Consider the following 16,626-nt stretch of genomic DNA (forward strand, 5'->3'; position numbering starts at 1 on the left):
CTGTTAATCCTTTTGGCTTCAGTTGGAAGGAAAATGATTCAAGCGACATTGTTTACGAGATTTACCTGCAAAATTTATCAGCTAGTCGTAATAAACACTTCAAAAATAACAGTTTTATGTCTCAGAATAACTTTTTATTTTCTAAATTCAGCACAAAAAGTTGTTTGTACTGACTTTACTTTAGTGACCACTGCAGACCATTGTGAATATCATCACCCATAACAGATGCATATGCAAATCAAACACCGAGCCAAGCTTCAGAGACTAAAAGGACATTCGTCCCAATCAATCAGTCGTCCCAAAATCTACTGAGGCTTTATTTCTGGATCAGTCACCTGACAGAACGGGAGGTTTCTCCCGATGAAGAATGAACCGGGGCTGGTGTGTGGCTCTGCATGATGTTTTCAGGAGGTCATTGCAGCTATAGGGTCTCTACGAACTGTTGAAGATTCTTGTCATTAAAATGTGGAGTTACTTAGGCTCAGCAAAAACGTCATACTGTGCATAAAATATAATCAATATCTGTTGTATACACATTTATTTCACTTTCTGCATATCAGATCTTTTCAACAACCTCAGATGTGATCATAGACTAAAGTTTTTTATTTAAATGAAAAAATACCCTTTTTGTTGTAAGAACTTCTGATTTTGTTCCATGGAAAAACATGATAGTAAGCAATAAAAAAGCAATAAAAATGAGATGCAGAGTAGACTGTTTGTGATGACGTTGCTCCAGCCTTAAATAGGACAATAATTGACAATAGTGATTTTGATACGTTATTATTTTTGGAGGAATAAGAGTTTCTTCCCAAAATGTGGCACTATTCCAGGTGGGCTCCACAGACCTTATTACCTGACATGAGTGTCAGATAAATGGTCCACCAGCATGTCTGCTGACAGCAGGAGTCGGTACCACAAACCTGCACAAGAAAAGTAAATGATCAAATGACCTGAATAAATTATTTTTTGGCTAAATACAAAAACAGATGATAAAAAGAAGTTAAATGTCCGTATCAAACATGCATCATACAAAATGAGGGACAGGAAACAAGTCGGCAAATTGTTGTATAATTGTGTTTACCTGTCTAGATGGTCTACAGCCTGTCTGTGTCTGCTTCTAATCCGGGATAATCTGAGGTTTTTATTTCCATGTTCTTCCTCCAAACTGCGAGGAAAGAGAACCAGGGCGCCGCTAAAACTTTATGGGACTAAATTTAATAGGTATTCATCAGAAAACTATTTTTCTATGTAAGGATTACAGAGTAATATGATTATAATTGGAGTGAATGAGACCAAATTGAATGCAATGGGAAAGAGTGTACGTAGATATAATGAATATCTACTACTCTATACAACTTGCACTAGAAGTGAAAATGGAATTTAAAAAAAAATTAATAAAAATCAAATCCTGACCCGGTTTAGCGTAACTAGCCTTTGAACTGAGTAATGTATTTAGAATAAAAAAAATAAAATCAGCAAAATACAGGTTTGGTCACAAAGGTGCCTCAAGGGCCAACGTGGAAGTGTGTGATGCAGCCGATCAATGGATCAATGCTATTATTTTCCCATAAATCTAATCAAGTAGAAGGGGAATGAATCATTTTGCTTAAATTTTGCTCTAGGTGTCCTGATGTTGCTATTAGGCAATTAAATGAACCACTGGTGTTGTAGCCCATTCAGAATTCATTTCCACAAGTCAAACAAAAATACCACGTAGTAGATTATACACCAGCAGCACACACAGCATCTACTAGTTTTGTCTCTAATTTTTAAAGCTCTGCTTCTTTCTGGATAAAGTTTCATCTTACCTGTGTTGTCAAAGTGAAGACGATGAGATTCAGATCCCAGGAGCTTACAGTTTGCAGACTGCCGAACATCTCCCATCTCATTCAAACGGCTCCACATCCTTCCACTCCCGTCTCGGAGCATTCCATATCGCTGTCAATCAGCATCCTCTCCTCACGCGCCCCCTCCTCCGTGGCACCAAAACCAAGAGGACATCATTTATTCATGACGACCGGCATCTAATACAAGTATTTCTGATTCACACAGATGAGGAGATATTATTAGACACCCGACTATGACCTTATGAGAAAACATTTCTCATTCCAAATTTGAAATCACAACCAGAGCTTCCACTCAGCTACAGTGACGACAAACTGTCGAGGTTAAGGATGTCATTTACTGAACGGGATAGGACATGTGTGCAAATATGCATCACTTAGATGAAATATTTGATGTCTGGCTGTGCGATAGTAAACATAATGACATGTGGCTCCGACAGCGTTGGAGACGCCGGCTGAATGGCGTCATTTCTTGAGGCCTGCTGCGGTGACATTGTCGTTTTACAGCGATAGCGTCTGTTGGAGATAATTAGTCATTACTGAGCCGTTCCTGACAATCATTCCATCTTTAGAGGATTGTGAATTTGCTCATCGGCCTGATGATGAGATTCTTGGAAACGACCCAATGATTTGATGTAACCTGATGCAACTTAAGATATGGAGCAACTGTTAGGATGTCAGCAAAGTGAGACCAGCACTTCCTGTGAGGAGCTGAACTAAATAATGAGAATTTAATGTTTTCTCACGCAAGGCTGCAAGAAATGGATTTTAAATAGCGTTTGGCTCAATTTCTGTGACAGAGATTGAGGTACCCTGACTTTTCTTCCCTTAAAAGGGTTGCATTCCTAAAACACAGAATAGTGAATAAAACTTACTGGGTGAAATGTTTGCACCCCTTCGACCAGCTAATAAATACTTTCATTTCACATAAGACTGTTTCCTGTAAACTGCAGTGATTGCAGCTTGAGACAAGTCAGTACTCTGGTTTTTTACTCACCTCCAATGGGATGCTGAAAGCATCATTTTGCAAACAAACCAGTGCTGGCAGAGTTATGCAAGAGAACGAGCCGCATAAATATTGCACGCTTCAGTATGGGTTTTAATAAGCTTGCAGACCGAGTGATGATAAAGGAGGAGATTGTCAATGTTATAGATTTTTCTCAGAGTCAACAAATCTCCTGAAAAGACATTGATTTGATCTCTGAGCTTATTTTTTCGGAACCATGGAGCCGTACGTTCAAAAACTGTTTTGTCAGACCCGTGACCACAAACACTTCCTCTCCTGTCACCCCGTGTGATTCTCAAACCCGGAAAGGACAGGACCATCATTTACATGTCTCACAACCACACTGACATGATTTTTAAGGTGAGACTGAAGGGTGGTAATCTTGTCCAGAGGATATCTTTAACATATTGTGGCATCAGCAAACTTAACACAAATAAAATTAACAATTTCAAGGGTTTTTTGTGGGAAACAAATTGATTTTGAAGGGTGGTCATCATCTATGTGTGGCATGTCTCAAACTACTTTCTTGATTTTTCCCCATTTTGATTTTTCTGAAGTCAGCATGTGTCTAAATTTATTTCCTCCATTCCAGGCTCACTAAACCAGAGGATATATGCTGAGGTATGTTGTGCAGAGAACATGATTCAATTTGCCGATCGGTTCAAGCCACACTGAAAGCTTTCAGACTTTGTGTAGGAGGTTTCCTGACAGCACAATAAAACTTCCTACAGGTTGATTCTGCATCCGTCAAACAGGGTGCACCGAAGGAAAGCGACAATCAAATATCTTTACCCAAGTCTTTATAAAACATAAGATTGACAGAAGAAAGGGGAGGACAAGAATCAGTGGAATAGCAACTCAGCAGCACTGCTGCCTACGTCGACAACGGGGGTCTCAAACTGTATTTCTGAAATATCTCTTAAAGTGTGCACAAATGTTTAAAGTGGAGCTCAGTGATAAATAATCCAGAGACTGCAGTGGATGCAGGAGAAAGTGAGTGATCCGTGTCACTCCAAACAAGCGATCCTGTTCTACTCTCTGACTCACACACACTTGTGGGTGGAGGAAACCAGTCCAGCATCAACCTCACACGTGCCACGGGAGAAGAAGAAGAAGCGAGAGCCACGAGAGGCTTTTAATAAGCTCTGCTTCAGCCACTTCAAGCGTAGCGGTGCAAGCACTCGGCAGCTTTCATCACGTGTCTGAATCCATTGGAGGTTTCCTTTAATGTATATTTGATCTATTCTTACATAGCTTGTCTTTCTGTTGGGAGCTGTACAGGCAAATTTCCAAAGCCTCCTCCCATGACATGGCAGTGAAGTAAATCTGAAATCGTTTGTCGTCAGAAATACGTTTAACTCTAATGCTCCACTTGTGGAAACATGGAAGGTAAATTAGGAGAGGAAGCGTTAATCCCTAGATTTCTAAGAAGCTGACATTTTGATGAATTGATGTATTTTCTCTGAGGCCACAAACCAATCTGAAGGATAAATCATTAGGCGAGTAGCACCTGTGAAGAGCCCCAGTGAGTCAATACGACCGTCTGGGACTGATAGGACTCAGGAGGAACCCACAGCAGTATTAGCAGATAATACGGGCTTTAGATGATGACTGCTTTGCAATGCAAATCAACTTCACATAAGAATATGTCTACAGTGTGTGACGCTTGTCAAAACAAGACAGAACCCTAAACCGACAGATTGGACAACAGAACCCCATTAAAGAACGTCCCGAGGGACCCATGTAAGACGATTTAATGTTCATTATTTCCCAAATGGGTGGAATTCAAATCACAATAACAGTCAGTGTTCACATATAGACACGTATTGGTGTTCATAATGACGTGTGCTCAGCAGATGGTGCTGCACATCACAAACGTTCGAAGAGTCTTCATTCCACAAAGGTGACGCTTCATTTGAGAAGTTGGGACGAGCCCGGGTTATTCAGTAGATGCAAAAATTGTGAAGTAATGAATATAAATGAAGCTGTAGAACCAGGTGAACAACAACAACAAACCAAAGCATAAGCAGACTATTCATATATGAACAGCAGGGGAACTGTTTTGCATACAATACCAGTTACGTAAGAAGTAGATAATCGAGTGGCGGAGGTCTCGTCAACACGGTTGGCACTCTGGCAGCTTCATGATTACAGATCCCCGAATGACACCAACACCTCATTTTAAAAACAGACCCGAAATAACAAGCAGCATTTGCTCAGAACTCCGTAAACAGTTTTCAGAAAAGGAATACATTTACACTGCAGTTCACATCAAAAGGAAAGCATTTAATCTGCTGCTGTTATTTTTCCATTTCTACAGAAACAAACCCTGACGGCACAGATACGCTCCAATCCAAAAGCTGCTGAGTTGCACTTTTGTTAAGGAACGCTGAAGGATGTGATCCGGCGCGTAAAAACAAAGGCGACGTTGCGCTCGCGGCTGCTGACAGGTGGAACGGCTAGCAGAATCCGAGTGGCCCAGATTAAAGATTCATTGAGTCATTAAACAATGTGAGTGGAGCACACAGGTACGTGCTTCAACAAAGGAGTGTGCGGCGGCCAGCGTGAGAATGCAGTAGCATGTAAAAGGCGGGTGGTGTCAGTGGGTGCAGCTGGGGGGGGTGTTAGCGCTGGACGCTGCGGCTGCTGCTTCGGCTTGGTGATGCATCTGGCTCAGGTGTTTGACCAGGCTCTCTAGCTGCGGGTTTCCCCCAAACCCCCTGATGAGGCGGTAAGCCTCCACCTCCAGGTCCCGCAGAGTCTGACGGGTGTAGGCAAACGAGCCTACCTTCTCCAGGTAGTCCACGCAGTACCTTTTGATGTCCAAGTTCTCTGTGCGCTGCCTCAGGATGTTCTGCACCTGGGTGCTCTCTGGACGCGACCATATGGCATGAATGGTGGGGAAAGAGAACTTGCCTTCCGTCAGGTCCTCGCAGAAGCTCTTGTTCTCGCAGTACTCGCGGGAACTCAGATTGCAGTAGTCATCGCGGATCTGGAAGAAGAGTCCAAGCGTGTCCAGGAGGGGTTTCAGTTCCTGTTTCCACTCTGAGAAGAGCTGCATCAGCCCCACAGCCAGGCCGAAGAGTCCTCCGGTTTTCTGCAGCACCATGTTGCGATACTCCTGCTCTGTGGGACAGGTGTAGGTGTCCCTCCAGTGGATGTCCAGACCCTGACCCCGGTGCAGCTCCAAAAGCTGCTTGGTGAACACTTGCACAGCCTCAGGATGCTCCAGAGTCAGAACCTTCTCCAAACCCAGGAAGTAGACGTAGTTGGCCGAGTTGATGACGGAGGGAATGCCGTAGATGCTGTGGGCCACCGGGAAGCCTCGCCGCAGCTTGGAGCTGTCCTCAATGTCGTCTATGAGCAGGCTGGCATTGTGAAGCATCTCAGTCACCTCGATGATCACCTGGAAAAGACAAACAAAGTCGACCCTTACATTTCACCAGCATTCATGAGTGGATAGTTCGGAGATTTGCAAGGAAAAAAACACTTCATCATTTTTTCTTTAACAGTCATCAATGCTTTTACTCTTTGCAAACTTTAACAAGTTGTCACATCTGTAACAGATGCATTTCAGCTTGCCCACAGCAGAGGGGGCTATGTCTACACGGTTTGTGTGCCGCTCCACTAGAGCTCAGCTTCATCAGCAGACAGAACAGCTGCTGATGAAACAAAACAGCGTCTTCAATCAGCGGGGATGAAGAGCTCAGCTGAGACACGCTCCACACTCGTACCGACAGAAGACGGGTCCATGTTGTCGGCTCTGCTGCTTCTTGAGCTCAGAAATGCATTTGGGTGGATGAACTTCTAACCTCAGGGCTCAGAGGTTGTCCTTAATCTGGACAGACCGTTAACAAGCTCCAAAATGACCAGCATTAGCAAACAATCCTTAGTTAGCTGCACCAATGATTGTAATGTCTTCTTCGCCAACGTGAGGCACAAATGTAACAGATGAGTCCAATGATGGATGATATATCTGTGGCGCCCAAGGGTTTGATGGGATACCAGTACCCAGTGGGTTTCCTCTATGCTCCTCTGTGTAGTAACTAAAATATAACTAAAAACAATATGTTTGAACACAAATTTTACTTGAAGAGAGGATGTTGGTAACAGATGTGGGAAAAACGCTTCACTCTCCACACTTAAGCTGCATCAGAAACTAATGGAACATTAGTATCGTAAAAACAAGAACCAATGCAGTCAGAGACTGCAACATCCCGTAACACCCCTGAATTCAAAATTTTACCCTGACCTACTTGCACACGTCAAAGATCAAAGCTAGTGCTATGACCTACTTTGATAGATCAAAGCACTATCTTTGATCTGTGGTCTTACTCACACTGGCCTTCTCCCTCGTCTTTATATCTTATCCGGTTCCTGAGTGCACAAGTTAAAATTTGACCTTGACCTAGTTTTCTCAAGGTCAAGGTCATCATCTCATTCTCATCCCCTTTGCCACCTGAGTAATGCGCTTTTTTTTTGTTTCATCCTTCTATCTGCAACGGTTGTGAAGATATTCCGTGGACTAAGGGACGGACGGACTATCGCACGAACACGCAAACGCTGACAATTACAACACATCACCGCTTTGAAGAGGGATGTAAAAATGTAAATATCAAATGGATCATCACTAGCGAACAGTGGGTGGCAGAAATATGTTGTTAGAGCTTCATGCCTCTAAAGAAGAAGCAACACAGGCATCACCTGCATTGATAACCGGTTAAGAGTTCTGTTCCCGACCCAAAGCCACACCGGACCAACAGGAGAACCTGTGTCCATCCGGTGCAGCCCGACCCTGATGAGCAGAGGTACGTTTGTTTTGTGTCCATCTTGCCATCAGTGGTCTGCTGCCTTCCGCCAGCCCCCCAGCCAATGGGGTACTCTGCTGGTTGAATAGAGCAGTGGTGTGGTCCAGACATGAAAGCTGTTTGTATGGAATCACAAGGAGAGGCTCAGTGGCGCCGGCAGACAGCCAAAGACGGGCCAGTGGAGCCGTTTGCCAGCCAAACGCAACCTTTTCCTGATGCAGGATCAAGACATTAGCTCTCAGGAAGCCACTTAGACCCGATGTGGGAATGCGACGCTATAGAACCACATGGAACAAAACATGCTGGAGCGTTCACAGGCTCTTTGTCAACCGGAGCCTTTGAATTACAACTCTGTCAGGAGAAGGGTACAAAAGTTCCTGCTAACTAGCGTCTAAGACACACCAACAGTCTTCTGGTGTTAGCCTGACCAGTCCAACTAACACACAGTCTATCAGTGTGTTACGCTTCTGTTAACTGAAGGAAAGCTCTTCTGCACTGCAAGACTTCATTGCTTATCACCAAAGGTCATGACCTCAGAAGCTCAGTTTGCAGAAATCATCATCAGTGAACCATTAAGAATGTGGAGACACCATCACAATGAAGCAGTGCACCAGTGTGTTGAGAAACAGAACAGAATCAATTGTGTGGAGTCATTCACCGTCTCCAGAGGTAAGTACACTGGTTGAATGGGATTGAATCATTAGCAGAGGCACACACAGGCTGTGAGCTTCATGTAAAGTATGTTTTTTAGATAGATATATACTTTATTAATCCCGGAGGAATTTTTTTTGTTGATTTCACAATCCTCTCACTTGCCCTCATCAATGTGTTTACAGTATGAAGACTTTCTACACTGTTCTATGGAGGTGGTTGTCCAACTCAGCTTCATCATAAACACCTAATGGACTTTCATTAGATAAATATCGATATTAAAGGGAAAAGTTAGACTTTGCTTTTTAGCGCAGATCATATTTGTTAGGGAGGTTATGGTTAGGTTGTAATGAGATAAGCCGTATCTGGCTAACTGCTACAACAGAACTATTTCCTGCAGAAATCCTTTAAATGCTTTACAAATGGAGCCTGATCCAAGGTTTACTGCGGTTTAAAGAGGTGCTGGCACATCTGCTTCCTGTAATGCTAACCCTGTGCAGGCTGCATCTACAGACAATCCCATTAACAAGGCATAACTTTTTTTTCATAGATGTGAACCAGCAGCTGCATTATAACCCCTCGCTGCACAGGTCACATAAAAATCAGGCAGAAGCTGGAGGCAGCAGACACTATCATGAATCACACATTTTCAGAAAGTATGAATGATAACTTCCTTACACTGTTAACAAGGGCAATCAAGTGGCTAAAGATTACAAGACTACTGATGTTTAGAGGAGACACTTCCTGGTCCTCCATAACCTGTGCTGTCCTCCACTGTAAAGAGGAACACGTGGTAAATAATTCGATTGCTAAGAATTTTATGACCAAATGAATGAGACGGCGTGCCACTGTCGCTGCCTCCATCCATCTTAGGGCACAGTTGTTTCCATGGCGGCGACTTCTTGGCAGCAGAGAGCTCATGACGATGAGGAGAGTCTGCACGGTGGGGTCAGGAGTTTACAGAGCTGCCCTCTCACACACAATATGGGGGAGACGGGGGGGGGATCATAGAGGGACATGGTTCTTCAGTGCGTGATGTAAATGTAAACTTCTACTATCTGCTTTACCGTAGAGGGATTGTGACTGAAGGGGAACTACTTAGAGTAGAAAACAGATCCAACGACACAGTGTAACCCGTAAGAACTGGAAAGGTTATTAAAATGTCACCTTAAATATGGAGTCCTCCTTTTATTGATTTTGCAAACTGAATTCCTTGTACAACTCGCTGTAACAGCAGCAGTGTGCAAGCTTTCATAAATATATCTCTACTAATGCAAAGTGTGAGATGGGTGCTGCAGCGGGGGGTGGGGGGTACCGTGGCAGGACTCATCTACAATATTCAATACCTACTCTGAAGAGACAGACCACTTTATTACTCTTCCACATGCATGTGTTTCTTTTATTGAGGCTTGAAACAAATCATCAAATAGATGGAAATCTTGTGGGCTGGGAGATGAAATAACCGAGGAAAATGGTGCAAACTCTGGATCCCTCCGTTTGTGGGTGGTAATAAAACATTCTGGACATGGAGAGACCTGTTGACAGCAAACCCAACGATACACCTGACAGCACGAAGCAGCTGGTGCTGTGAAAAGCATGTAGATTCAGAAAAATCCCGCTGTACTAGACATAACGATGTTAATGCTAACAACGTATTAGGGTCAGTGGCCTGTCGTCACGTGGTGGACAGTGGGGAGGGTCCTGCCAAATAAAACCGATTACTTCTGGCTAATTTGAAGCCTAATCTAAAGTGAAAGCAGGCACATCAGCCAGCCTGCTGTGTACTTTCAGACGTGTGTTGCCGTCTAATCAGCAGCATTCAAGAATTGGTGTAATGGACGGGTGGAGGTGTAATCAGCCTGGGATATAAATCATGCTAATCCTTTGCTCAGAGGAAAATAAGATGAAGACGTTCAGTGGAGCGTAATGTGTGTGAAGAATGTCTTAAAACACCCCCATCTGGAAACAATAAATACATTTAAAACAACTACCCCATATCCACACCAATCATTTTCATTTAGAAGGTGTTCATTACAACTTAAAGGCGGACACCTGCCACCATACTTAATGAATCTGTCACAATTTGTGTGAAATAAACAAATTATCCTTCATACTGAGAGGAAACCCCGGATAGAAACAAAAGCTGTTGTAACAGAAAATGCTGCAGCAACAGGTCAAAGCGCTGTGAACACAATACAACACAACACAACACAACACAACACAACACGCCTCAATCACGGACCTTATCTCACTGCAAAAAAACCCTAAATGGAAAATTAAAGCTCTCCATGTTTCCTGGGGAACCTTTGTACACAGATAGTACAAATGACAATAATGCACTGTATAATATCCCACTTCATCCTACATGAAAATAAAAGCAACACTTCTACAGGACAGAGATGTTTAAAAACACCCCATTACAGGGCCTTCTCTTTTTTACCAATATATTTGACCTATTTTAAGCCTCAATAAACAGTAGAAGCAGCATTTACTTGTTCAATTCAAACCATTGTAAAACATTTGTACCTGAGAGGCACCCTGATCTTGTCGCGTCAGCGGACAGTCTACAGGTCTGATTTAGTCATTTGAACATTAATGGAATATTAATCTCTGCCTCGTCACAAGATAGTAGGTTTCTTCTCTCAAATACCAAGTCCAGCAAAGCTGACCTAGCGCTGACCGTCAGCGCCAGCTCCTGCTAGCATGTGGCGTGAACCATCATGCTGCGGATGCAGAATCGGCCATCTGAACGTCGCAAGCACCAAACCATTCAGACTGAATCAAAATGAAAGAGTAAATGTTGTCTGCAGGCTATAATTTGTTTATATCCTACAAATGACTACATACACCATCTACATGGGAAAAGAGAATGAGTCAAATTGAACAATTCATGACATAAAAAAACGAAGATTTTTTTCGAATGTACTGATCAATCAAAAACAGAAAGCGGTAACTGCTCTGTTTCTAAAGGCTTCACCGGAGCTTTTTCCATTTCATTCCACTTGATCCTCGGGTGCAATAACAAACTCCTGTCATAAATCATGAATGCTCTCCGTTCTGTATCCAAACATTACATTTATATTCCGTTTGAAAGCAGCTCAGCTGATACAATATTCTGGTTGCATTACAAAATAAATTGCCTCTTCTGAGCAACCGCAGCATCATTTCACCTTTGTGGGCTCATCTGCAATAATAAACAGCAGACAACCGTGAATGTTAGAGACTCGAAGCAGCTGCTTTCTCACCTGCAGTTTTTCCTCTGGAACATTAAGCCAGTGGTTAAAAGCCTGGGATAGTTTTGTCCTCACTTGCTTTCCTGAGAAGAGTGGGGAAACAAATATTAAATCACTGCAATAGTGAAAAAACAACATTATAATGCTGTATCCAATGAAAAGAGTCTAATTGCATCCATAAGTTGTTCTGGGGCTGTATTGGTTTGTTTTCTGAAGCAAAGTCTGTGCTGCATCAGGATTTTACAAAATGTTATTAAATTGTAAGAAGTGGAGACGTGAAAAGTAAGGCAGGGAAAGCTCATTAATATTCACGAGGAAGGCACTACATTACTGAAACGAGTGTCCTAATGTTACATGATAGTTCTCTGATATTTTGGCTGTTGGAATAAAACTAATTTTATGCAGGAGACCGACAGTTTTATCATTAGTAGGCAAGTTCATACGTATCTTAGAGGAAATATATTTAGAACTTTTCTTATAGATGACAAAAATAACCAAGGTTTTAATGTGGTTTATAAAATTGTTGTTTGTCAATAAAGTATTTTTGTCTTCTGCAAATTTAGCATTAATGATCAGTTAAAACATCGTTCAAACATAAGATAAATGGTGGCGGGTAAGATGTGCTTATGACATACAGAAGATGACTTCTGGTTGTGTGGTGCTGCACAAGCGTGACACTATTAACATGGAAAAGTAAGTATTTGTGTTGCGTTTATTGCTGAATTTACAAGAAAGCATGAATGATGCAGAATAAGTCATAGATGGGAAATCTGATGAAATTTAACAAGACTCAACAACTCTGAATAGAAAACGTTTCCATTCTGAGGCTACTGAGGTAAAGCAGGGGTTAAATCAGTACAAACATTCAGTGTGTTCACAAACATCTGCTGCTGACCTCAGCAGGTTAAACATGTTGTCTGCATCATACAGTAAGTGAACCAAATGGAAATCAGACAGTGTGTAAGCCGTTGAGTCACAGCTAACATCAGCTAAGCATAAGGTCAAACAGTAGGGCAAACAACGCATCGCATTGCTAGAGGACTGTGGTTAGGTCAGGGTTAAAGTTAGGACCTCACATGACCTTGACCACCTCTGAATGTGGTCTGAGCATTTAGATATTAAATAGACCTGGATCTAGACTCTAGACCGGTTGTGATCAGATCACTCAGGGTGGGCGTTACAAGCAGGTTAGAACAAACACTACACTAAAACATTTACCCCACTTTATTTTTCACATAGTTACACACGTACTGCTTTTATTTCCTTTTTACACAGCATCCAAACTTTTCTGAAAAAATGGGTTAGTCATTGGGAAGCCAACAAACAGAATAAATTAAATCGATCTCAATGTTGAAATAAAACATTAAAAAAAACAACTTACTACCTTGCTTCTGAACAAAACCCAGGTTATGTGCATCACCTCTTTGACCCCATTGCACTGTTGTAAAATGATCAATTCAAATGAGGTGGAGTATAATTACTGCAGATGCAAGCCTGTCAATACAATCACTTTATCTGTGACAAAAACACCCAGTTTGTCCTTTATTGAGAATGTTTGTACCAAGACTTCAACATTTCCTAAATGAGAAAGTGGCATGGCAACAGAATAAAATATACCAACCAACTGAGACTCACAGGACTTGTCCTATTTACCTAAATTAATTTCTGATGCTATCTCAGTCACTTCCTCTCTCACAAAAAATGACCAATCAAAAACTGAACAAATTAAGTCAATCTACAAAACTGCAGCGCTCAGTAAAGATGAATTAAACTCAAGTAAAAAAGGATTCAATGGATCTAAAAACCTGCACACAGTTCAGTGACTCCTGTGGAGTTAAATTCCGCTTCATTACAATCTTATTAATGTTTAAGTAAACAACCAATGAGTAAAACACAAATCTGATCAAATGTAAATGGTCATGTGTTGTTTTTAATAGCAAAATGTTAAAAATGAAGCCTATTAATACAGGCCAGTGCTAAATCACATCTTGACCATTATTAGTAAGCTGTGAGAACTGGGTGTGTTTTTTATGAAACTGTTTACTACGTGTAAATTTACTCCGTCACATTATCATTTGAAATTGTCTGCCTCTGCTATGACCTGATGCTACAAGCAATGAGCAAGTCAGGACTCAACATGTCATTAACAGCACACGTGGCTTTTCATGCCCTTTCAGCCTCATGTCTGTTTGTCATTACCTCCATTACTCTACAGGCACCAACATGGAAACAGCCTCACCTGGTAGCTGCAACAAGTACTTGTAAGGCTCCAGCAGAATTCGCTCTGAGGTGGTTTGTGAGTCACTGGCCATCATTTCAAGCTTACAAAAAATCTATTAATGGAGAACAAAGAACACAAAGATCCTTGACACACTGATCAAGGATGGCAAAAGAACATTCACTTTTGGCTCAAGAAGAAAAGACGGACACTTGTGTGGAAAAATAGAATCAGAAGTAAGGATTCAACATTTTACTCTTTTAAAAGAAAAGTAGAGCTTCTGAAATGTACTCAAAGTATGAAAGCAAAAGGCATCACATTGAAAAAACATTTCAGTTCACTATTTCTGTGCAACTCTACATGAAATTGCAGTCGTATTAATACTAATTTATTGGATTACGAATTTATTTACAAATTCTGTTACTACCATTCACAGGAAAACAATACAATTACCGCTACTATTTTGGGTACAAGAAAAGAGAAGGGGAAGCAAGATTACTGACCTCTTGAGCCCTTCAAAATAGCATTTTACATATTATTTTGAAGGGCTCACGCCCAGCTGGTGTCAGCCGATAATCTTGCATACTTTTCTTTTGGTCTCATTTCAGAAGGTGTTTAATATCTGTCGTTTTGTCATTCATACATGACATGACCTGATGGGTATACCAATGTATTTTATGCTCTATACATTATTGCCCAAACCTTGACTTTACTTAGGCCTTTATATTCCTTTTGGAACTTAGGACGATGATGAATCGTTTCCACACTTGTGGAAACCATTGAAGATATATATATACTCCATTTTGGAAAACCATATATTAAAATTTTATAAAATAATAATGAACCTATTTCCAAATTGTGAGAAGTAAAACGCATATATTTATCTTCAATTGTTGGGAGTAAAATGTCGGAACAGAAATTAATACTCAAGTGTACTTCAATACTTCTCGCTTTACTCATCATGTGATCAGATACAGAAGGCAAACAAATTACTGATAAATCCAAAAAATGGAGACTATTGATTAAACAATAAAAATAGAGACAGGACTGTCTGTAGGAGCGAATGACCACCCCCGGAAAACTTTTAAGAACCAATAGTCAAGTCAATTTAGTAAAAAAAAAAAAAAAAGAAAAAAAAAAAAGTACACTAAATACAGTTAGAAAATATCTGTTTGTTTTAAAAAAGCGCAAACAAAAGTCTAGATGTATTAACTTCACTGACTCTTAGTTATTAAATTTTAGTTTATGCCAAGCTGGTTCTCCAAAGTCAAAGAAAATTAATTTCTGTTGTAGCCATTTTTCCACCACACTACCAAATTGCAAAATTTAACCTTCCTAATCTCCGTAAAATAACCTAAAAGACTATTTTAAAGAAGTCAGCGCTACTGTTCCATAAACACAAGGACACACACATTTCAACCCATCGGGTGTTTCCTCCTACCTTGGCTGCGGAGTGTCAGTCCACTGAGTTGCCGGTCACGCATTCATGAAGCCAGCCTGCAACTTAGCTAGCCTTAGCAGCTAATACAATAGCATAGCTATTTACGCATTTCTGTTGATTATTAAAATGTAAAGAAGTGCACTTCGACATTGGGCGACTAAGGTACACGACATGAATACCACATCCACACAATCATATCATTTTAGGTCCATTTGAAAATGGCTATTTTTACCACAAGTTATGTTAGCATTTAGTATTGCTAGCGCAGAGAAATACAGACACTTTTTTGAAAGGTTGTCTGGTTGAACCTCCTATATATGCTTCGGCGTCATTTCAGAGCGAGCGCAGAGGAGGTGGAGAATGTAAGTAGGGTGTGTTGCAATTATATTCTTACATTACCCGATGTGAGTTTCAGACCTAGAAGTCAAAAGGAAAAACAGACCCCGTTTTTCCGGCCCATTTCGTAACACATATCGAACATAATGTGATGCTTGTACACTGGGGGTTGTAGTTTTTCCTGTGTTTTTCATCGCTGTATTCGTGGGAATCGCCCAGTAGAATACTTCGTACGCCATACCATGGATAGTTTTTCTTCTCCATCAGCCAATCCTGAGCCGCGACGGTAGTCCCCTTCGATACATCCACCAATGGGCGAGCTCAATTCTATGGAGGGGCGGGGCGGATACTTCTGTCAATCACTCTCAGGAGGCGGAGGAAAGGATCACAGAAAGAGCTAGGCTAGAGGAACAGCTATTCAACAAGGCAAACAGCAGCGCTGTGCGAAAACCTTTTACCCATCCGCATCCAACATCAACTAGAGGCGAACGGACACATTAAAACCCGTAACATTTTTCACATAAATGATCCCATGGATTACTAATCACTTTCATCAAAAGTATTTCTCAACTTGTCAGCACAGGTAAGCCTGCTTTTGTTCAACCAAACCATCGCTATTTTGAAAATTTCTCTCGCTTGCTTCCCTGCTGCTCTCAAGCCAACCTTGACGTTAAGCTAACTTAATAACTAATAATGTAAAAGCTCCGGGGGGGTTTGGGAATGAATGAATGCGGTGACTGGACAGCAGTAAATTGACGGTCATAGCTACAAAAAAAAAAAAACTTGAACAGCTCGATAACAAAGTTATGCTGTAAGCCAGTCGAATTAATGTTGTGAAACCAGTAAAAGGTTACCGTCATGCTAACGTTTCTCCGAGGCTGAATAGTCCCCAGCCTGCTGCCGGAGTGTTGTGTTGAGGAGCGGAGGAATCCTCGGAGAGGTCGCCGTCGAGCAGATCGTGTCGTGGTGTTCTCTAGTAGCCATCAGAAGTGAGATTCTACCAAACCACTTGCGACGTGTACCAGCTTGACATCGCTGCAGGATGTGATTTCGTCAAGCAGCGACTAAACTGAGTGATTTACCAGGTAA

At 41.6% G+C, this 16,626-nt stretch overlaps 2 protein-coding genes across 8 annotated transcripts in view; one reads left to right on the forward strand and one right to left on the reverse strand.

Moving 5' to 3' along the window:
- Positions 1–148: 148 nt before the first annotated feature.
- Positions 149–16,526, reverse strand: ggps1 (geranylgeranyl diphosphate synthase 1). 4 transcript variants are annotated; one of them, XM_068328279.1, is made up of 6 exons: positions 16,392–16,526; positions 13,782–13,875; positions 11,555–11,625; positions 1,809–6,256; positions 1,082–1,165; positions 149–920 (listed from the first exon to the last, which is right to left on the reverse strand). In XM_068328279.1, exons 1-4 carry the CDS (start codon positions 16,395–16,397, stop codon positions 5,450–5,452), a joined length of 978 nt encoding a protein of 325 aa, XP_068184380.1. In that variant the 5' UTR covers positions 16,398–16,526; the 3' UTR covers positions 149–920; positions 1,082–1,165; positions 1,809–5,449. The 4 variants fall into 4 exon arrangements, with proteins under 4 accessions (XP_068184380.1, XP_068184382.1, XP_068184381.1 ...); XM_068328281.1 differs by lacking the exon at positions 16,392–16,526 and adding an exon at positions 15,202–15,822; XM_068328280.1 differs by lacking the exon at positions 1,082–1,165.
- Positions 15,956–16,626, forward strand: part of arid4b (AT-rich interaction domain 4B) — a 44,864-nt gene continuing 44,193 nt past the window's right edge. For 2 of the 4 annotated variants that reach the window (XM_068328273.1, XM_068328277.1), the window contains exon 1: positions 15,957–16,120. The gene's annotated coding sequence lies outside the window, so the exon portion shown is untranslated. Of the gene's footprint in view, positions 16,121–16,487; positions 16,623–16,626 lie in introns of those variants that run through there. The other 2 variants (XM_068328276.1, XM_068328274.1) reach the window with 2 other exon arrangements.

This window comes from Antennarius striatus, chromosome 11 (assembly GCF_040054535.1).
Source record: "Antennarius striatus isolate MH-2024 chromosome 11, ASM4005453v1, whole genome shotgun sequence".
Taxonomy (NCBI): Eukaryota; Metazoa; Chordata; class Actinopteri; order Lophiiformes; family Antennariidae; genus Antennarius; species Antennarius striatus.

Coding starts and splice junctions, on each gene's coding strand:
- ggps1 (XM_068328280.1), bottom strand. Junction 11,626..13,781: donor GTACTTGTTGCAGCTACCAG/GTGAGGCTGTTT, acceptor CACTCTTCTCAG/GAAAGCAAGTGAGGACAAAA. Junction 6,257..11,554: donor TTCCAGAGGAAAAACTGCAG/GTGAGAAAGCAG, acceptor TGTCTTTTCCAG/GTGATCATCGAGGTGACTGA.